This window comes from Seriola lalandi, unplaced genomic scaffold (genome assembly GCF_002814215.2).
Source record: "Seriola lalandi dorsalis isolate HSWRI2012SDOR001 ecotype SW California unplaced genomic scaffold, Sedor1 jcf7180002054314, whole genome shotgun sequence".
Lineage (NCBI taxonomy): Eukaryota > Metazoa > Chordata > Actinopteri > Carangiformes > Carangidae > Seriola > Seriola lalandi.
The window spans coordinates 825532-847749 of NW_019524867.1; the positions used below are offsets into that span (position 1 = coordinate 825532).

The 22218-nt window shown below is 41.7% G+C and overlaps 2 protein-coding genes across 4 annotated transcripts; one reads left to right on the forward strand and one right to left on the reverse strand.

Moving 5' to 3' along the window:
* Positions 1-2129: 2129 nt before the first annotated feature.
* On the forward strand, positions 2130-16247 carry rassf8a (Ras association domain family member 8a). 2 transcript variants are annotated; one of them, XM_023406702.2, is made up of 6 exons: positions 2130-2476; positions 7888-8089; positions 9691-10490; positions 10697-10894; positions 11692-11836; positions 14104-16247. In XM_023406702.2, the coding sequence occupies exons 2-6, from the start codon at positions 7987-7989 to the stop codon at positions 14223-14225; spliced, it is 1368 nt and encodes a 455-aa protein (XP_023262470.1). In that variant the 5' UTR covers positions 2130-2476; positions 7888-7986; the 3' UTR covers positions 14226-16247. The 2 variants fall into 2 exon arrangements, with proteins under 2 accessions (XP_023262470.1, XP_023262471.1); XM_023406703.2 differs by having other exon boundaries at positions 9691-10484.
* A 962-nt stretch (positions 16248-17209) lies between these two features.
* bhlhe41 (basic helix-loop-helix family, member e41) lies at positions 17210-21811 on the reverse strand. 2 transcript variants are annotated; one of them, XM_023406711.2, is made up of 5 exons: positions 20915-21811; positions 20754-20820; positions 20486-20596; positions 20274-20385; positions 17210-19919 (listed from the first exon to the last, which is right to left on the reverse strand). In XM_023406711.2, the coding sequence occupies exons 1-5, from the start codon at positions 20974-20976 to the stop codon at positions 18976-18978; spliced, it is 1296 nt and encodes a 431-aa protein (XP_023262479.1). In that variant the 5' UTR covers positions 20977-21811; the 3' UTR covers positions 17210-18975. The 2 variants fall into 2 exon arrangements, with proteins under 2 accessions (XP_023262479.1, XP_023262480.1); XM_023406712.2 differs by having other exon boundaries at positions 20486-20593; positions 20915-21808.
* Between the last annotated feature and the right edge of the window lie 407 nt (positions 21812-22218).

Consider the following 22218-nt stretch of genomic DNA (forward strand, 5'->3'; position numbering starts at 1 on the left):
TCATGTTAAATAAGTAAAATGAATCTCGAAAATGACCAATAGCAACCTTATGATAAATATCAAAGGGAAGCTATCTTACAAATCCGATAGCCTATAGCAGTAATGCAGGACATACAAAACGTAGGCTATAGAACAGCATAACATACAAAAAAACAATGCAGTATTTTCATTTCATGTAGCAGACACGGTAGAGGTCACTATTGACTTGTCTGGCTGTTCTCCAAACTGCACGGCCCAGAGACCACAGCTATGTTTGCCATTTAAAAAAGAAGCGAGTGCCAATTTTAACCCAAAATAATGTTCAGTGTTGTCTCAATTTAAGACATCCCACATGAGTGAAATGCACTTCAATAATAAGGCCAATTGAAGAGGCCTACCATTTAGCTTATAATGAATTCATCAAATAGATTTAATGAGCACCTACTATATTCCATGCAACGATTATTACTGTAGCATTTTTGAGACTGAAATCTAAGTTATAGTGTCACTGGGATGTTTTATCTAAATCTCAAAGATATGCACTGTGTCTTTGCCCTACTGCATTGAGTTGCGGTTACATGCAAAACAAAAAATATAGATATTTGTATTAAATTACTTAAAATGCCAGAGACTAAAACTGACTCTTTTTCAAAAAACAGATTTCATAATCCTGTAGGGAAAACAGTGGGATTTAACAAAACTATAGATTTCTTTCTTTTTTTTCACAGCAGGCATTTTGATGTGTCATAGCAGTGAGAAAATCATTAACAAGGGCTAAAATTCATGTACACACTGTGACTCACTGGAGTGTACTGTGACACTTAATGGAAAAGGGCCATCATTGACTTTATTAGTTACACCTCTGCTTTCCATCTATGGCAAGTTAAAATCTCTCTGGTGAAAAATATCTTCAGAGGCATAGTTTTGAGACTGATTTGCCAAAGATTAAAATCGCAGTTATGATAATAATTATTTCACTTAAATAAAACGAACCTCATATTTCTAGCTTTAGGAGAGACTTAAAACTGATGAAGATAAGATAAAACTGTAAACCTGATTTAATAAGACTTGATGAGTAAGACCACTTAAACCTTCTGATTACACCACCCCTGGGTCTTGGAAACCAAGCAGAAAAGACCATAGTTAAGAGACATGACAGTTCCAGCTGACATTTTATTACAACAGGAAGTTCTGTTCTGTCACAAGAGGGCAGTAAATCTCCATTTATACATGGTCCTATTACTAAAGGTCCATCAGTTGAATATACAGTAGCCTATGTTTTATTCCATCTACATCTTTTGCTTATGCAGGTATAAATAATGTCAAAATCAGGTGAAGTAGCACTATTTGTTTTACATTGTCACCTGTGTGAATCCACTGTTTAGTCCACAGTGACTGTTTACATTCATTTCTTTCATAGTGTTTAGCCTAACGAAAATTGTTTTACCAGATTTAGTAAGTGCTTTTTTAAATTAAGTGTTTGGATCATTTTTATATTAGCCTACTAACCAATTAGGTCATCATGACAGACACTTTGTTAGTTCTTCCATTAATAGTAAACATATCCCACTTTGTCTTTATGGTATACCTATATAATATGAAATATGTTACTTGTTTCAATTGCTTTGTGTTTTGTTTCGCTATTTTAATATTTGTGTGTTGTAACTGTGTCATGTATTAGTATAGTTACGTTTCAGAGGAGTAGTGTTAATATTAATTCTGCAGTACCTTAGAATGAATGCAATGCACTACTACTTTCTTTGCTCTGAAAACAGATCTCTTATGAACAACTTTGACTATTGCACTTTTACAATGGGATTCTGACCCCAACTAATATTAAGTTTCAGGGGACATCCAGAAAGCAATCAAATAGGCTAAAATATACATTTTATATTATATATATTCATGATATATTAGAGTTTTGATATCAAGATTTACCCTGCCTTGCTCATAGTCACTGCTGATAACTTCGTGTGTAAGTATTTTAGGTGGGGCTCCTTCTGTCAGTATCTTATCGAAAAGAAGAGTCTATAAACTCTCGTACTACTGTTCAGATGTCCGGGGTGTGTAAAAGTTGGCTGCAGGTAGCCTCCCCCTTCAGAGTGTATTGCAGCTTTAAACAGTCCACAATGCCTTGCGGTGTCCCAGTTCCAATGCGATGTATTTACCAGCAGGGGTAATGAAACGGGGGAGAGGGGCAATTTCCGCAGCTTATTGGTGAGACCGCAAAAGACTACAGCGCACAGAGGGGACAGACACAAACTTTCGGACAGAGGATCAAAACGTCAATTATCTATTTTCAGAGGCGTCCGTAGCCTTGTACTGTGTGTGTGTCCAGTAGCTGAGCGGTACTTTGTCGCAGTTCGTTGGAAGTGATTTACTGGGCAATGCTGAAGAAGGACAACATTTTGCGGAATTCCCGTCTTTACCTGTGTTTTCCCCCTAAACTTCACTTCGGGTTGGGAGCACTGAGTTGAATCCTGTTTGCACCGTAAAGGTAAGACCATTACACGGATCTACTTATAGTAGGATGTGCTGCAGATGAGCCCGTTGTAGTTGTGAGGAGGAGGCTGAGATAACGGAAACATTTCAGTAGTGGAATAGTTCGGCTACTCTCTGAGCCCACTACAGCCCATTATCGCCATTTCTCCAGCCTCGTCCCACTCGACACCCAACTATATGAGGTGGAGGTGCCTTTTAATGAACGAAGGCACCAATGTGTTGTGTCTTCCAGGATGTTCGGTTCCGAAATATTAAGCAATTACTGCTTTTAATTATGTCTTTATCAGCCAGTGGGCGAGATGAGACCACTTAAAAGCATTATGTGTTATGGTTGATTCTGACAGTACTATTCTGAGGTAAACGGGCCGAGATGTTTAGAGTCTTCACTTAAAATGTTGCTTTGCCCTTTTTTCACAAAACAGTCTCTCATGAGGTTGAGCATCTTCTGTAAACATAATCTCTAGTGGTCTCCAAAACATTTATTTATCAGTAATTATAACAGAATTCATGAAAAATAACTCCCCTCATAGTTCATTCTATCTAAAGCATAAGTCTTCTTCTCAACTCAGAAACATACACCAGGTGTTGCAGGAACCAACCTGTAGAGTTGCCTCACACAGCCATGGTTTTATGTCTCATAACCTTATGCTTTGTGATCTTTGACGATCGCTGTAGTGTAGAAATAGAATCATATAATTCAGTGGTCTTTGCTCTGTTTAAGGGTGTCATAGCACCATGAAGACCAGGCTGCAAAGAACTACGTACAGACTGGAAAAATAAATAAGTTGTGTCACTTTTCTTGTGCGTCTGCAATTCCAGCTGCTGCTGTACAACCATTTTAGTTCTATAAATGCTCATATGCAGGAGTGTGATTCAACACCAGATGATGTCTTACAAACCGCTGTAACATGTAAACCTTGGCCAGAGGCCTCTTGTTGCCCCGCTGTGCCTCTGCCCCGGTGCAGGAGCCCGCTGCCTGCCCTGCTGGCTCTTCAAAGCTGGCTAGTGAGCAGTGAATATGGCAAGGGAACAAAGGCGGCATTATTGCTGGCTGAACGTGCCGTCCAGATGTTCGAGATCCTGCCAGCACTGACCTCCCAAATACGGGAGGCTGCTCTAGTGCCTAATAGTTTAATATCAGCCAGGCAGAGAGAGAAAGGGGGAGTCTTGCTTCAGGGCAGGGGCCACTGGAAGGCTCACAGGAGTTGTGGGTGTTTTTTTGTAGTGTGACTGGATGTGGGTTTAATCCCAAACACCCCGGTTTTCAGATTGGAGCAAGAGTACAAATTTGGAGTTGGATTTAAAATTCTGAGAAAGTGCTTGCCAATGCTTGTTCCTTTTTTGTCTGTTATGGAGTTACTTTGGTTCTTTAAGTAGTCGGGCTACAACACACCGTTTTCAAAAACGTTTCTTTTTTTTTTTGCAACTGTCTTTTTTTCTCATTAATGCATAATCTCACCTCTTAATTGCACATAAATTGACAGTTATCTTTATTGTAGGTGTTAGGTCTCATTGATGTGTAGAGACTAATGCAGCTGAGACACTAAATTACCTGAGAGGATGCTGACACTATAGAAAATAGAAAAAAGGGGATACCAGTAGAAAACTCATAGAAACTTTGGTTCAATCTTTTGAGTTTTTCTGAAATGTCATCTTAACAATTGCTCATTTAATTTATTCAGTATGTTGCAAACTCCAGTGTGCTGGTGTTGTCATGATTATCCATTTCAAACTGGGTGCAGTTCATTGAAGTGTCATTGCATAGCTGTAGTATGCTGCATAGCCATCAAGATCACAGAGCAGACGGACTCATAGCTTTCTTATCTCTTAGTCATGGCCCGTTGCATTCTCACAGCCCAGGAATGCATACCCAGGTTGTTATCAGTTTCCACTCCACAGGATCAAGGCCCGTCTCTGGCAACAGTCTTTGCCATGTTCTGTAATGTTTACATTTGCAGAGACTATGGTATACAGGCCGGGCTGGCATATTTGTGATGAGGAACTTCTTTATCTTGTTCCCACCGCAAGACCATTAACTTTTAACAGCAGGGGTCCGATCCTTACAGTAATGGCATACTGTTGCCACCCAAATATGCTTTAGGCTCAGGGATTATTCTGGGCTGTAGCTCTTGATGACAATCTGGAAGAACTGAAAGGAAGGAAAAAGATTTCTCCGGTTTGTTCCAACCAAGTTACCACCAGTGCCTCCACAATAAACCAGCGTCTGTCCCTGGCTGCTCACAGAGATCTATTTCACAACAGATCTGTTACCAATTACAGCAGAGTATAAACTGCTAGTAATTACATGTTACTCTACAGGGAGTGCAATTTGAATTAAAGTTTGGTTAGCAATAGGCAAGGAGGTTTAAGTACTACAACAGACTGCTGTTGTTCCAGTCTGTAAGAAGTGTCCTATTGTTTTAAATTAACAATAGTGCAGGGGAGTAGCCTTCTATGATTAATTAGTTATTAGTTTTCATTAGCTATGTGTATATATATAGTACATTCCTTCAAACTTACAATGCCTGAACTTCCGTACTTCATGAAATGGATGTATTGTTTTCCACCTCAGTGAACAATAGTCAACAATAAGAACAAGAAGCATTGTGTAATAGCATCTGTTCATGAAGGTAGTATTTGTGGAACGTTAGTGATTTCCTGTGAGATCGTTTGTCTCAGCTTGGTTCAGTTGCTCCCCTACAGACTTTCTCCTGAGTCAAGCTTAGGAAACCCTTGGTTTTGTTTTAATGTAATGAATGCCCATTTTGTTTTCCCCAAATACCCCTTGTTCAGCAAACTGCTCAACTGCATGATCCGTGGGCCAGTTTGTGATGCTTGACAGACTGTAAATCCCCAAAAGAGGCATCACCTTTTTTTTTTTTTTAAGCTCCTACAGGAAAGGCTCCTCCAGTATTTCTTCATGGTGTATGTGGTCGTGCTGGAGCCCCCACAGGAGCATATGGTAGGTTGTTTACACCAGCAGCCAGTTGAGGCATTTTCCCTGCCAACTCGGTGTGCTCCTGTAGGCCTGGAAAAGTGTCACCAGCAGCCGGGGAGGTGGGCGTGCAGGCTGCTCAGTGCTGCTCACACACTTCACTGCTCAGAGAGGAACACATCTCCAGTCCGAAAGTCTGAAACAAATGAAGGCAGGCGCTCAAGTCATCTGGGTTTAAGGTTTTGCTGCAGTTGATCATCTCTGAACTGAGCTTAGATAGAATTCACAAGAATTTAAGCCCTCCTCAGCCTCATGAAATGCCCCTCTGGCATACGACGAGCTGCACTGATCAGGGAGCGGGCATCTCCCCAGGCTTTGGCTTTGACGGGCCAGAGGAATGGAGCTTCCAGAGCTCAGGATGGCAATCCGCCCCACACCGCTGTGCCTGTAATATCAGTTGGGTTTTCTGGGTTAATGTTAATGAAAATAAATGTTACGTGTCCGGACCAGAGCAAGTGACATTTGTAAATGCCCCGCTGAGTCTTCCTGAGCTTGTGCAAGGAAGAGGCATTGAATCAGCCTGTTTGTTCTGTCTTTACTGCACATGAAATGTTCTGCTTTGATTGAATATTTGTCTCTTGTTATTATTTGTGAATTCGATTGGGAAAAAATTACATTTTGCCCTAATGCCAGTGCAGTGTAGAGCAATTCATGCATTGGTCTTTGTAAATCCCTCCCTCTGATGCAGATGCCATTAGTCTTAAAATGTTGTTATAGGTAGTATTATTTTAGAGAACTTTCTCCTTCCCCCTCCAGTGTATCCAAACGTTTTCCCTGGCTGATCCGCTATGCCTGCTTTGCATCAAGACCTACTCAGTCCTCACCCCCCCTAGAGAGGGGGGTTAAACAAAATGGTGACAGTGTTTTGGGTCACTGCAGAAAAATCTTGCAGCGTGCTGTGCATGTGTCTGACTATTTTCCCGTTCCTCTCTATCCTTCAGCTCTTAATGCCATTTAAGGGCAGTCTGAATGAAGGACAAAAGCACTTTCCAACCAGCTGTGAATTCACCAAGAATAGAGAGCCAGGCCACCGATAAAAGTGACACTCAAGTACATGCAAATTCACAGACTGTACGCACTGGATTAATACCACATTTCTAAGCTTAACACACTTGAAAATTGGCAGAAATGCCAACATTTGCTATTTTTTAGTTCCTCAACTGTGAGGATTTTTTGTTTGTCTCTGTGTTTATGTAACACTTTGGGGTTTTGGACTATTAATCAGGCAAAACAAGGGATTTGAAGATGTCATTTAGGCTTTAGGAACTTGGGATGGATATATTTGACCCTTTTATTTGGTATTTATTAAATAAACAATTGATTTAACAAAAAAAGATTGAATAATCAATAATGAAGACAATCATTAGTTGCATCTCCAGTGGTCTCTTTCTACAAATGCCTTACAGCTCTGCCTAATGTCTTTACCACATTTGGAAAACCAGTGGGTTGTGGGTAGGACAGGCTGGTGACTTTGTGAAGGTGGATAGAGAATATGTGGCCCGGGGGAGGTGTAATTGGTGGGGGGTTGGTGAACAAAAGGACCTTTTGACTCAGTAGAGTAGGTGCATTGAAGGTTAGATCCATGGAGAGTGATACAGATCTGGAGGGATGCCATTCATCCTCTCCCTGAACACTGTCCTTGAAGAACGTTTTGAAGGATCTGCTCCTTTTAAATGGGTTTTTCATACACTGTCAGTACTTAACCTTCACATTTTTAACATGTGCTTTCTAAGTCTGGTAATGTGAGTAACCATATTTCATATCTGCATATATGCGTTTTTTTCAGACTTTAAATTGGTCAGTGGTCAGTTCAATGGAAACAAACCACATGAATACACCCCCGTCTTTACTGTATTATTGTATTTTTACCTATCATAATATTCCCTGCTCTAATGACCAGTACAGTGCTCTGCTTGTGCCAGCTCCACTCTCATGTTTTGATTCTGACTCCCTTTTCTTCTTTTTTTTTTTTTTTTTTAGATTACATTTTCTGCCTTCTCTGTTTCACTCTCTGTTCCCATCTGCTCTGTGTCACTGAGTGAGTCTGTCTTCCTGCTCTGTCTTCACTGCTTCCATGTAATTCTTTGTACAAAAGCAGGAACTGGGCTTGGGAATGTCTGCTGGCACACTCTTTTTGCACCCCAACAGACATGTACCTATTCATAGAGAAGAACAAAACAGCAGTAGTGTAATGGCCAGCTGATCCTGGCATGTCTGGCTGTCCAATCTCAACTTACCTTGAACCTCTTCTAAAATAGCCTGTCTGTACCTTCTGTTTTCTGAGTACTTGTGTTAGTAGGTATTACCAAAGGCAGGACTGTTTGTCCTTAAAGGTGACTGAGCATTATAACCCTGGCCTTGAGCACATCCGGACTAACTGTTTCCTGTTTTCCTTTTTGTTTCCTCTCCAGTGAAGTAGCCAGAGGGGCTTCGACTGCCCTGCACCACTGGAACCTTCAATAATGTCGGGGCCAACACACCACAACCGGCCCCCTCGCTTCTGACCCAACATGGAGCTCAAGGTCTGGGTGGATGGAGTCCAGAGGGTCGTCTGTGGGGTTACTGAGGCAACCACGTGCCAGGAAGTGGTGATTGCTCTGGCCCAGGCCATCGGTAAATCATTTTAAATATTAAAAGAAAAGCACACTTCAGATACAAGCTGTCCTCAGACCTTCAAGAACTTCTTACTATTTATTTTTATTGCAGTAACTTAGTTGTTGAATGAGTTTATACAATGCGCCAGTTACAAGATTGATGTCTTAGTTTGAGCACTTTTCCCGTGTCGTGTTTCTGGCTTACATACAGCAATCAATCAGCAGAATTCGTGAAAACAGGAAACTGCTATTTAAAGACATTTGTTGTTGGCTAGTAGAAATAATTTGGCGAACAATATCATGTACATATGAGTCCAATGATTGCGTACTTCTTGTGGTGTTGTCATAGTTTCACAGGGAACAGTAAATTACAATTTCCACACGGCTGGATTCTTGATCAGGTGCCACTTTTGTCACTTGGTTATTCCTGTTGCTGTTAGTGACTCCTCTGTGTCACACTGACGGAGAGATGGTGAAATTTCAGGTGAAGCAGCAGGAAACCTGCAGACACTCTATGCTGTCACTACATTTTAAACCAACGAAATGTGAGTGGGGTTTGGCTGATGTGTTCGTCTGTGTGTTACACTACCATCATGTAGGATAACCTCACTGTTTAACACCCCTTAGCTTCACCTCCATCTTGAAGTAGTTTACCAAATCGCTAATAACAAAAATATTAAATCTGTTAATATGATATTCACTTCCATTGCATTCCTGTAAACTTTCCCAATTTTCTTCACACTTGGAGAATTAAAAAAAATATCCAAATGTCCAAAATGGGTCTCCTGCCTACATGTTAAGCTCCTGCTGAGATTCAGTGGGTTATATTCAGAGGCTATATTGGTTCTTTCTTGGATCTACACACACCCCCCTTTTCCCATATGGCTCCTTCAGGAACGGGGGCACTTGAGCAGACTGGATTGACATCACTTCCCACAAAGCGGAGTGTAGTAGGAGGGAAAGTCTGACTCATCCCTCTTTCTCCTGCCAAACTGAGAACGCAGCACTTCTTAGCCCCCTCCTCTATCTTTCTTTTTATTTTTTATATTAAAAACATATACACCATGTTAAGTCAACATTGATGTGGTGCTATGGCATTTTACAAGTGTTTCTGTCTACACACTACTATAAGTGTTATGTTTAGGTTTCTCTAAACAGCATTGAGCAAATATTTGTGATAAACATCGAATCACGCAACACTGTAGATCTAGCTTTTCTACTCCTGTGGCTGACAGTTCTGTTCTCCAGCCTGCATTTTTTACTGTATGGTTGAGACTTAATGCTCTCATCTTATTTATAAAACCACTGTAAGCTGTTTTCAGAAACCACACTCAGACCAGCTGCTTGAAATTTTAACTTTTCAACTTTGAGGTGGAAAAATGATGAAACATGACACCAATGTGACGATAATGTTACTCTGTGTCTGCTGAATATTTAAGAGGACAGTTGTGTGCCGACATGTTATCCTAACAGTTCCATAGGCTGCTAGAACATCATGGCCGTGTTTCATGTGTGTCTTTTTACCTTCTAGTGGTCAAAATGGCTTAAAGCAGTTTTAGATACAGTCAGAATCAGTTTGAAGTCACATTTTTTTCCAAAGTGTGCTGTTGATGTTTGCAGGTCGCACTGGGAGATACACTCTGGTAGAAAAATGGCGGGACAGCGAGCGTCACCTAGCCCCTCATGAGAGCCCTGTGGTTTCTTTGAACACCTGGGGCCAGTATGCTGGTGATGTCCAGCTGATCCTGCATCGCACAGGCCCCTCCTTGACTGAACGACCCCCTTCAGAAGGACCCTCTCTCAGGGGACCTGAACGCGGGCTGCATCGGCAGAGCCTCCCTCCTCTTGCAAAGCTTCGTCATCCCAACGATCGCTCCCTCCGCCGCCGCGAACCGCGCCGCAAGTCTCTCACGTTCACCGGCGCTCCCAGAGGCCTTAGGGAGATACTGAGCGGGGGGCGGATCGGGGAGGCTGAGGCTAAACGAAGACTTCTCCTGGGAAACGGTGGGACTCACCACCATGGAGGACCAGCCATCGGGACCTCATCTCCTGGCCTGTGGGCCTGCCGCATGGAAGATCTGGTCAGATTGGTCGGTATACAGAGAGAGACTCTCAATGTGCTGGAGAAGAAGCTGGAGGCTTATGAGGCTGAGCTGCAAGCCTGGGCTGAGGGGAGAGGGGGGCGAGGTGGAGGGTGCATCGGGGACCCAGGTGCAGGAGGAGGGCTGATAGAGGAGATCCTGAGGCTGGAGAAGCACCTGAGGAAGAATGAGGTGGAGATGGAGGAGGAGGAGTTTTGGGCCACTGAGCTGCAGATTGAGCTAGAGAGTGAGAGACAGCTGGAGGAAAGACTACAGGAGCTACGAGGACGCCTGCAGGGCTGTGAACTGGAGATTGAAGAAAAGCTGGCAATGGTACAGGTGTGCTATCTGTGGGAGATTTTTGGGATTAAAAAATTGCATTTTTGTAGAAAGTTTTGGGAAAAGATAAATACAACCACCCAACAATCAAAGAATAGTTGTTTCTTTTTCATCATAATTTAGCTATTACCAGCCAGTCTAGTTGTGTTTGTATGTTGTGTAGTTTTCCTCTTTGTCCTTAGCTGTTTGTCTCGTTGTCCCATCAGGGTGTGGAGGCAGGTCTGGAAGAGGAGCGGCTGCAGAGGGAGCGGCAGGAGACCCAGTGGGTCAGTGAGGCAGAGGCCCGGGCTCAGGTCCTCAGGGTTAAAGCGGAGCTGAAAGCCCAGGAGAGACAGGCCGTCCAGCTGGAGAGCAGCTGCAGAGCTGTGGACAGGTCCCTTGGACAAAGCAGCAAAAAACTGCAGGTGAGATGCATTCGAGCACCTATTTTTCACTACTGTGAGTTTTTTTTTTAACAAAATAGTGCTGCAGGGTGATGCAGTGATAAGGGAGACCATCCTTCAGCAAGAATGCATTTAAGCATCTGTCCAACTGAATCATCCCTCACCGTGATGCTGAATCGCTGCCAGTTAAAAGGGCCAGTGTGTATGATTTAGGGGGATCCATGGGCTGAAATGGACTATATTATTCATAATTATGTTTTCATTAGTGTCTCATCACCCAGTTGTAACTACAAATCACTGTGTTTTCATCAGCCTTAAATGAACCCTTCATATCTACATAGGGAGCAGGAGCCTGCCATATTTATCCAGGAGCCCAGAATGGACAAAGCAAACATTGGCTCCAGAGAGGGCATTTCACCTTTTTACATTACCTGACAGCTTCTCCTACATAACTGGAAAGGGAGGGGTGAGGGGAGGGGTGTTCGGTTGGTTGCAATCTGCAACCTCACTGCTAGATGCCACTAAATCCTACACCTAAAAAATAAAACCTTGGGTTATGAAAAGTGTATGTCATTTAGGACTATGAGTGTCAGCCTTGAGTACTCACTCTGTCTCCCACTCATATATGTTATATCCTGTTTAATAATAACTGAGACTGACAAAGCACGCGAGGCGTTAAAGTAATATTGCTTCTGCCTGGACTCAAATACTCAAACACAGTCTCATATAACCTGTGCCTGCAGAAGTCGGTTTCGAGCTGCTGGTTTGCTTTACTGTTTCCTGACGAATCGCTTTCTCTTGTGGCTGTTTCATTGAAGGACATGCAGCACGAGCTGGAGCAGCTGACCAAGGAGCTGAGGCAAGTTAACCTGCAGCAGTTCATCAAGCAGACGGGCACCAAAGTCACAGTGCTGCCTGCTGAACCCGCTGAGGATGAAAGTGGCCACAGCAGTCATGGTATAGGTAATGTCATTTTGTTCTAAGCACTAAATGAAGATCTTCCTTGTATAGCACATTATCATACACAGAGATCATTCGATGTGCTTAACAGAAATACAAGAAGCATAAGGCACAATAAGAAAACAGTGTAAAAACGCAGATTAGGTAATATCTCATCAAAGTGCAAGATTAAAATTTAGATGAAGGCAGAGGAAAATTGAGCAGTATAAGTTTCTTTTTAAAGCCAGTAAGTCTGGGCAGATTTGATCTCCAGTGGTTCCAGCAGTGGGCAGCATAGTGGCTGAAAGCCATTTCACCCTGTTTAGTTTTAACTCTAGGCACCACTAACTGACCAGCTCCAGCAGATCTTAGAGACCAATTGGGCTCATATGCATGGAACATTTCTGAAAGTGACTTATAGACAATAGGTAAAACTTTGAAGTCAACTCTGTATCTGACTGAAAGCCAGTGCAAAGACCTGAGGACTGTAGGAAGAACCCGAGGAGCAGCATCCTGAATAAGTTGTAGCTGTCTAATGGTCTTATTTACCAAGGTATCTGCTGCTGCGGACATAAATGATGAGGAGGGAACTGACTTTGAAGGCACAGTATGTAGTCGACATCAGGGTCAGTTAGCTCTTACTGATCTGAACTGATCTGACTCGAACCATCACGACTTAATCATATGTCAGAGTGCAGGTTGTCTCAGGATAAACGATGCTCTTCAGTTGCCATTCACAGGTGACAAATGACTTCTTTTTTTTTTTTTTTAAGTACATGAAGTGCCGTTTGCCTGTGAATTAGTAAAGTCATTTTGTTCGAAAAAGGCACTTATTATTTTTCTACCTCATGTCTTGACAGCCCGCTGAGAGGAAATGACTCAGCTCAGAGTTTGTGTGTGTGTATGTGTGTGAGAAAGATTGTGATAGAGAAAATGAAGAGGGGGCGGGGGTAGTAAGAGTACAGTATTAGTTTTTACCCACTCCAGTAGCAATTACAGTCTCCATGCCAACAGCTGCCTGGATACAGGCAGACCTGGCGTCATTCAATCACTGTATGGTCTCTGTCTATCCTTCACTTCTTCCATCAGGTTGTCCCCGTATCACAAACTCAGCAGTTTCTGTGAAGCTCTGTCATCCGACAGGAGACCAGCAGAGAGCTGACACATAAGAGCACTGAATAATGGGAGAGCAGTCACAATACAGCACAGGCTGTCCCCATCACATTAGCAGCTATTGGCTAGCTGCTAATTAAAAACATTACAGTACTATAGTACTAACACCATAATGAGTCATGAGTACTAATTAAGGCTGACTCTCAGAAACAAGTTTGAGGTGAGACCAGCTTGTAAAATTAAGCTTGCAAGCAAAGAACTGGATATCCGGACTTGGAAAACAACATTTATGGGCTGGAACCCAAATGTACAGAAAAAAGGTCTGCAAGCACATAAACTCCAGATGTGCAAAAAAAAAAAGAAAAAAAGTTAAAACTCTATCTTCAAGCACACCTATGAATGATTTAGTATTCAACATGTCCACTGCTTTTAAGAACTCATGTTCATAAAGTGCTACATACTGGATTTCATGTTTGACCTGAATTTGAGAAAAACTTTAATCCAGTCTACTTCTAAATGAAATGCATGGATGTGTGAAAGAGTGGTATCAGTGAGCGTTAATGGTTGCACATGTTTAATTTGATTTATGTCCTTTAACAGAATCTCAATCAAACTTAAATATTTGACCTATCCAAAGAGGTTCTTACTGCATGGTGTGCACTTCAAAATTACATTGTTTAAAGTCATAGGGTTCTTTATTAACCTTCATGGTAATGGTTTTCAATATGAAAAGTAATGAACTGAGTGTTCATGTCCTTCTAGTAACCATCTCCAGTTCATGTGTGTCAAATCAGCAGGACCTTTTCTGCTGAGCCATAAAATTCACTGCATCTGCTAATTCGCTGCACGGCTCAGCAGCTACCCCTGGTGGCACCAAAGCAGATAGAGATCATGCAGCATACACTGGACTCTATTTTGTAATCAGGAAATGTATTGGTACTTTTTATGAACTTAAATAAATAGCAAAAAAAAAAGGTAAATTCAATAATAAATAAAAAAATCTCTCTGTGGAAATGTTAATTGTAAATCTTTGTCACCAAATCACAGAAATACATTTAAGCACAAAAGTTTATTCTTGACCCTTTTAAACAGGAGTTCAAATCTTACTGTCAGTGAATGGAGTTTACATTCAGAGTATTGTTTCCAATTTTCTTTCTTTTCACGTGTTTTCTTCTCAGATTTAGTCCCCCTCTCTGGCTCACTGAAGCGCCCTGTGTCGTCCCACCCTATGTCCAGTCACCTCCGGGTCCTCCACAGCCCTCTCAGTTCTGGCCTGAACCCAGAGGGGATCTATGTGTGAGACAGTCCTGAATGGAAGAAACGCATCCAGTCTCCCTTCCAGAGCCCACGTCACTCCACAACCCATGTATATGTGGATATCTTAGTACAGGATACCTCAGTAGCACACTACTATGCACTGTTGTTTCAATTACCTGGCAGCCTTGAGTGTGAAGACTCAAATAGTGAAGGAACAATGTTGATGTTGAAATGGAAGTCATTGAGCACTTGTTGGTAATGTAAGATAGCTAGAAGTTATGACATGAAGGAAAAACACAGCAGCACAGTCTGAACATGTCAGGACTTTCTAAACATCAGGCTGGTGTGGACTTCATTCATATCCACTTAATGTACTTTTACTCTCACTTCAGTACCTGCTGAATGATTTGTATTTTTTCTCACAAACATCACGATTCAAAATGATTGCCTTTTGAACAGTATTATTGAGAATCTTGGTATGTGAATCTATGAACTCTATATCTTTGAAATCATATCCTATATCTGCAGTGAATACATTTTATCGGGCATAATGACTGGTTCTTGTATAAGTAATGAAGGATCCTCTTGTGTCTCTAGTGAAACTGTCTAGAATCGATCATTTTGCATATCAGAATCTATTCCTGTAGCTCCGACTGTCTGTTCATGTTAAAACTATGCACAAATGGTTAATAGTTTTGTTACTGAAGAATGTTACTGTCTATATGTACCAAAATGATGGCTTACTGTAAATTTTTTCTTACTTTTCAGCTTTATTTAGTGAATTGTTATATTTTATTACAAAGCGGTGCATTCACATTTATGAAAATGCAGTGCCCTCATTCCCGCAGTAATATCTGCCTAATGAAACAGTGTTCGATATCATCTTAAGCTGTTTTTTGGGTTTTTTGGGTTTTTTTGTCGTTATTGTTGTTAAATGACTAAACAGAATCTTTCTTGCCAAATGTATTACGCTTGTTTTTCTGTAAGGATTGGTGGCCAAAGAATAGCAGGTCTTGTTGCATGATTGTGATGTCAATATAGCCATATGAGGATGTGCAGAGCACCCACAGTGCAGTAAATCAGTGAGTTGACTCTAAAAAGAATGGTGGCATGTGATAATACGATGAATAGCTACAGCTACAGTGTGTATGTGTGCGAGTGAGTTAGTGATTGAAGAGACATATGTGTCTGTCTGTGTGGTTGGCTGTGCAGTCAGAATAGCCAAGTTATGAAGCCCCTCTTAGGTTGTAGTTCAGCTGCTAATCACATCAAAGTGCCTTATATTCATTCCACAGTTGGTGTATTCACGTAATGTACAGTAGAGCTTTAGCAGAGACATTGAAGCAATGATCATAGTCAGTTTAGTTCAAATGTTGTTAGATGTATTAGTGCCACATTGCTGCACGGAGAGAAATGGCAGTAGAGCAGCAACAAAGAGGAAACTATAATTATCTTTTATCCGTCAAGTGTTTTGTAGAAATGTCAGTGGAGAGAATGTTATCCAGAGTGTTTTCCACTTTGCTACTGTATTATTGTCACCATGATACTATGTGCTGTAAAATACATTCACATTTAATCTGATTTATTTCCAGTCATGCAACACATACTGTATACTGTAGTGGACAGTGCTGTCAACCAAGAATGAACAGTTGATGTGATGCTGAGGGGAAGTCCACCCTGTAACATTCACTGTCTACAAAACCACACAAACACATGGTCTGCACAGTGTGTCTCTGCTTTTCAGTTTAACGAGAAACCTGTTTTAAAATGATTAGGTTTCAACTTGTCTGTGATTGTCTATAGATTAAGGTGGATTTTCCCTTTAAAAAAACAAAACAAAACAAAAAAAAACCACTTGTGTGCATTTTTCCACCCTGGGATAGCTGTGGTCGCTGTTTACAACTGTGTATGTTTTAGAGAACTCTTTAAGATGTTGACTGTACATAACCTGTTTTTATTTTTTTCCTGCCTTAATGTACTGCACAGTGTTGACAGATGTACGGCTGTATCTGGCTGCTGATATGACTTGGATTGCATGATTCAATAAACCATCTGACAAAAATTAGATGCGTCACAACTGGTGTTCGTGTTGACTTAGGGTATTAGCCTGTGAACTGGAATGACATTGTAACTGTCTTGTACAGTATGGCCTCTAAATGTTTTCCAAGCTTTCCACCAGTAGATGGCAATATTTGCTCAGTAATGACAGAGACGTGGACACAACATGGCTGGGAGAGAATGAAGGAAAAAGTACTTTTTTTTTCTCCATAAAAGAAAGAATGAACCGATAAGAAATGTTGTCAGTGTATAAAATGCATATTCACCCGGTTAATTAAGAAGGCAACTTCATATAAGGTTTATAAGAGGATGGTTTCTGGTGAAATAAGAAATAATAATAGAAAAAAACACGCTTGCTCTCAAGAGTTACCCTCTGGTGAATGAAGATACTGAAAGAAGTTTATCAAAAATGTGAGTTGAGTGATAAAAAAGTGAAGTTTACTAGAAAGCACAAAATCGGGAGTGATGGAATTATTTATGAAGATGAAAATAATATTGCAGTAAGCCAGTTAATGGCAACAACAAAGACTGGATTTGATCCTGCTTAAAGCTTTTGACTAGTTGGGAGGAGGCCCCTTGTTTTTCAACAGCCTGTACAGACTGAGGGTAATCTCACTTCATCATCCTTTTATCACATGACATTTGTTTAAAGCCTTCGCTTACTGTACATTCCTCCGTTGTGACCTGTCAGCTGATTAAGTGTTAGTAACAATACGATTCATCTACTGCACTTCCAGTATTGTTTACAGTATTGTAACAATTAGCAATATTAGCAATACTGTAATTCTTAACTATTTGTCTTTTGCACACATAACTTGTGTGTCTTAGTGTGTATTGTTTCCCATGACCTTAAAATAACATGTAGGTATTTGTTGGAACAGATTAACTCTGAAGCTGTACTGTACTGTATTTTGATAATGTGAGACTATAAACATGGACTTTGAGTTAAATAAGAAGAAGCCTGCAGAGTTTAGTTTTGAGATTTATTTTACAACTCATCAGCAATAATTTAGAACAGCATATGTGTAAAGCATTAACGAAATGTGCAACAGTTGCTCAGTTAAATCTTTAAAAAAATCCATAGACTTCTACAACATTGACATAGACATGTATACTTTATGGTATATTCACAAAAACTATTTACAGACACACATGCCACTTTATATAACAGTTGATAACAGATTTTGAGGCAAAACCAGCTGAAGAAAACTACAAAAGCAATGTCATGTATGCAAAATACCATGAAAATCATCTGTTTATTCAGTCACATGTGAAACTTAAAAAAGCTGAACAACACTACACTTGCAGGAATTAATCTCTTAGAAAACAGGCCAAGGTAAAGTTAAAGATCATAACTGATCAGCTTCTTTCCCACCTTTGTCAGATATTGGAAAAGCAAGGTTTTACATAATGATAGCATATAACACAGAATCAGGGATAGGCTGGCGTGTAATGGGGTGCAGAGGTTTTCACATCTGATTACGATTTGAATAATTTTGCCGTGACAGAGCAAGAAATGAGCAGTGTTTTTGTTAAAATGACTTGATCACCACTTTACTGCATGAATCATCATGAAGCATCTGGTGTCTCTGCTCCCTCTTTTAAATTGACGTTACATTTTTTTTTTTTTTTTTTTAATTTCAAGACAACTCAGTACATTAAAAGGGTTCAAAGAGACCTACAGTGATTGACTTTCAAAATGATAAGGTGACTGCTGGGGGGGGGGGGGTCGAAGCAGAAAAAAGTGCACTTTACGTCTCAAAGAGTAAAGATCATCCTACGTACAAACTTTAACAGCTGGGAAAATACAGGTACATTCAATATCAAAGATCTATAAGGTGCTATCCTACAATATTTTCTGGAGGTACAGAAGGTCACTGCATCTCTGTGCAGAAATGCCTCATTCAGGGGATGTACAATATGCTGGTCAAGCAGCCCCTTGTGAATGCAAGGTTTCTTCTTTATGATTGTTTTTTTCTTTTTATTTGTTTTGTTTTTCCTCACAACATACAAACAAGTAAAGGAAACCAGAGCAAACTGAAGATCTGTAAAGATGAGATGAGGGAAATCTGGCACAATATCTCTCCATTTATCTCATTATTGTCAATGTGTGATTGTTAAAGTAGCTGGTGTGTGTGTGTGTGTGTGTGTGTGTGTGTGTGTGTGTGTGTGTATGTGTGTGTGTGTGTGAGGGACAGTAATAAGCCTACCCCGTGCAAAGTTGGGGATGAGGTACTGTAGGCGTTACACTTCCAGGAGCACTTCTTTTATAGGCCCATTTAGTGCACATTTACATATTAATGAATCCGACTGTCCTCCAGGTAATCATATTTACAGTCAGAGTCAGCCAGGCTCTTTATAACCTTGGCAGAGGTCAGTTGCAATTTCATACATCCAAAGAGACTCGCTGATTGGGATATTGCCCACTGGTATAGTACTCAAAGTTTTTGGCACCAATGCTGCCATTTCAAAATATTTTATCAAAGAGGATAAAAAACTAACTCCAGCACAACACAGTCGTGTACTAGTGTCAATCATTGTCGATAATCATTCAGATTGATTAATCTAGCATAGTGCAAAAGGCACGCGCCGTCACAACTGTCCCCTGTTTCGCAAAGATCTTGTACACGAGAAACTCACTTTCTGTGAAACCTCGCTTTAAAACTAGCCTAATTTTAAAAAATGAATATACATCAATTTCTCAGCAGAATGCACAGAAAGGTAACACAGACAAATTAGCTCGTTGGACAAGCAGAAAACGGATCAGCTGGGGTGCTCTTGTTCTCCTGGGACGTATCACCTACGTCACCCTCCCCGTCGTCACTCGCGAGACTTTCCTCACGCTCCTCAGGTGAGCTTGTCTCAGCCTCCTGTGACCCCTCGCTGTCTGGAGAGTGGGAGTCCTTGGACTGAGAGGAGGCTCCAAAGTGCGCAGACAAGCCGGGGAAAGCGGCAGCAGCTGCCGCGGCCGCCGCTGCTGACGCGTGTGCAGGGTAAAGCCAGGGGAAAGGGGACGCAAGAGCCGCAGCCGCTGGGTACATGTACTTTTCAATGTTGCTTTTATCGAACAAAGGCATGTAAGACGCCGCGGCTGAGGGGTTGATGAAGTAGAAAGGCATGCAAATTGGTGTCTGCTGTCCCACACTGCTTATTCCCATCAAAGAGTTCATTAACGCCAGATCAGGCCTGGTGGGGTCTGCGCCCCCTAACCCGTTCCCAGACCAGTTCATCTTTGGTTTTTTGGCAGCGCGTTCATCTCCAAACTCTTGCTTAATCTTCACTGCCTTTGGTCCCTGCGTCTTATTGCGCTCACATTCTTTATCTTTGCCATCGCTCTTCTCTGCCTCGCCCCCGTATCCACTGTCCGTGTCTGTGTCATTCTCGTTAAGCTCCCCGCCTTGGGTCCTCTGGATGACCGGGACACAGTTGGCTTGACTGTCAGTTTTCTGCCCATCCTGTGCGTCCCCGGCGGGTAGCTGGTGCTGGATCGGCGGCGCGCCGGGCTGGAACTGCGCCAGCACCTTGTGAAGGTGGTTGATGAGCTGCGCGCACCTCTGCTCTCGTGTCGTCCAGTTCTCAAACTGACTCAGGTACTGCAGGACCTCTTTGGCACAGGCCTGGAACCCGGAGTGGAACGCATCCAGATCTGCATGAATGGAGGATTTCATGGACCGGTCCCCTGCGAGACATGCAGTTCAAAGATTAACAGGGCATTACTCTGTAAGGTGTAGCTCATCATAAGTCAATGACAAGATCAGGCGGACGCTTATCAGCAGCACGTTTGCACGTCTGCATATTAACAAAGCGAACAGATCATCTTCTATATAGAAATAAGGAGTTTTATTTATCAGTTGTACTTTCAAAATGCGCATCGTCCACTGCACACATTGTATTTGTTCAACTCTGCTATTGCAAACACAGCCTTTCTCTATATAGACATTAATAAACTTTCATGTATTCCCACCAGTTTAACAGGCTAATGCAAACCCAGTTATAAAAACTTGTCTGTTAACCTCGTGATTGTTCATCTTACCATTCTGCAAAGCAATGATCTTTTGGTGCTGCTGCTCGGTGACAGCCGTCAGTGCGTTTAAATGTTTCAATGTTAACTCCAGGACAACTGCTTTCTCCAAATGCCCGAGCGTCTATGGAGAAAAACAAAGTCGGCTGTTTACGAGATCTCTGTCATGTAAAACCAGGATCGTTAAGCACGTGAAAACTTTTTTTTTAATGCCGTGATCTCACCGACAGCTTCAGATGTTCGGGTAACAAATCCTTCAGCTGCCCGATACATTCGTTGATTCTGTCTCTCCTCTTCTTCTCTATCAACCGGTGTGGTAACTTGTATGCGTCCTGCTGGCAAAAAGACAAACGTTTATTGTATTCAAACAGAGGAAGTAAAAAGTTTCAGTATAAAACATATGAATTGTGCGTAAGTTTAACGAGCATACAAACGTTGGTTAATCAAAACAATAAACTGGATTTTAGGATTCCTAAAAGAAACCGCGCTCACCTTCCCACCATCCTCTCGTTTTATTCCTCTTTTGGATTTGCACATGTAGAGAGAGGGGTAATCCACCCTGAAGTAAATAGGAAAGTGTCCGATTATTCAGCAGGCTGTCAGAGCAGTTTATTAGACATAGTTTGACAGAGTTTGCCAAAAGCGACACTCACCCCAAGAAATCTGCGTGCTCCATGAACTGCCTGTCCTGTAAATGTGGTATTCTTTCATCCATCACTTCTCTGCTGCTGGTTATCCGCTCCTGAGCTTCTTTGGGGAATGTTTGTTATCCTACGAACCACACACACGGACGGCTGAGGGGAGTTGATGCACGGTGCGTGTCCTCCAGTGGAGCTGAGCTTCAGACTGATGTCTATAGTTCCCCGAGCAGCCACTTTGCAAAAGCCGTCGGTGCTGTGGTTAGAGCGCACGCGCGCCTCCGGTGGGGAACAGCTTCCGACTCACGTGTAGCCTGCACCAGCACAAAGTCCGGTAATTAGACCTTCTCTGTGTTACAGCCGCTGTTCCTACAGCGATGTAGACCAAACGACGCTGACCTGGTTGCTGAAACGTGATTCATGCGCAGAATGTAGCAGAGTAAAAGGCGTGAAGAGAGACAGACTAATAATCCACAGAAGCATGAGTTCACCACAGCAGCGTTTGTGCATCGAACATGGTCTCCAAAACTTCGCTGCTCCAGCTCGTGCTGCTGTAACAAGTGCGGGCTGATAAGTGAGCGGACAGGCTGTTCTAGTGAGATAAACAGGCTAATTAGACAGAAATGAACAGTTTTTCAACTGCTCACAAAAAAAATCTAATTTTATTTAGAGAAAAACTGAGCTCAAATAACGTGCACGCAAATCTTTAGTGAAAACACAGATGTTAATGTGAATTAGCGTCAATTAGGCGATCTCTTTCAAACACTCAAGGTGTGTGCGCTTTCGTGCGCGCTCTCAGTTTGTGTTATTGCCCGGAGCAGGGCAGGGTAACCTACTCATACATCTCCAGTCGTCCAAAGCTGCGTTGTCAGTAACCATGGCACCGGCCCAGCTGTGTGCTCAAACACGTGCATCTCTGTTCTTTATTAATCTCAGCATGGCCGCTGCTCTGTTACCTTCATCTGAGTCTTTGACTAATAATAAAATGATGATGATGATGATAATAATAATAATTAATAACAACGTGACAAAGATTGGCGGGAAAAATTCTAATGGAGTTTTCTGACTTTGTATGATCTCCTAAAACAATTACTTCTATCGAAAGAATAATCAGATTTTACAAAAATAATTCAATGTCACTCAATTCATGATGTGTTTACTATATTCACTGGTGATAAAAAATAAGCAAGGTCTGGATCTTTCCATCCAAATATAGGTTATGCAAATTACAAACATTATATAAATGTCTCCAGCAAGTTAATCTGATATTACATGACACCTGTTACCCTCTCGCGAACATTAAAGTGTTCAAAAACATC

Excerpts from the sequence above, each read along its gene's own strand:
- rassf8a (XM_023406702.2), top strand. The coding sequence starts at position 7,987 with ATGGAGCTCAAGGTCTGGGTGGATGGAGTCCAGAGGGTCGTCTGTGGG. Across the intron at positions 10,895-11,691 it reads AAAGCAGCAAAAAACTGCAG|GACATGCAGCACGAGCTGGA; the intron begins GTGAGATGCATT and ends GTTTCATTGAAG. Across the intron at positions 11,837-14,103 it reads CCACAGCAGTCATGGTATAG|ATTTAGTCCCCCTCTCTGGC; the intron begins GTAATGTCATTT and ends TTTTCTTCTCAG.
- bhlhe41 (XM_023406711.2), bottom strand. The coding sequence starts at position 20,976 with ATGGATGAAAGAATACCACATTTACAGGACAGGCAGTTCATGGAGCAC. Across the intron at positions 20,821-20,914 it reads GAGCACGCAGATTTCTTGGG|GGTGGATTACCCCTCTCTCT; the intron begins GTGAGTGTCGCT and ends TATTTACTTCAG. Across the intron at positions 20,597-20,753 it reads AACGAGAGGATGGTGGGAAG|CAGGACGCATACAAGTTACC; the intron begins GTGAGCGCGGTT and ends TCTTTTTGCCAG.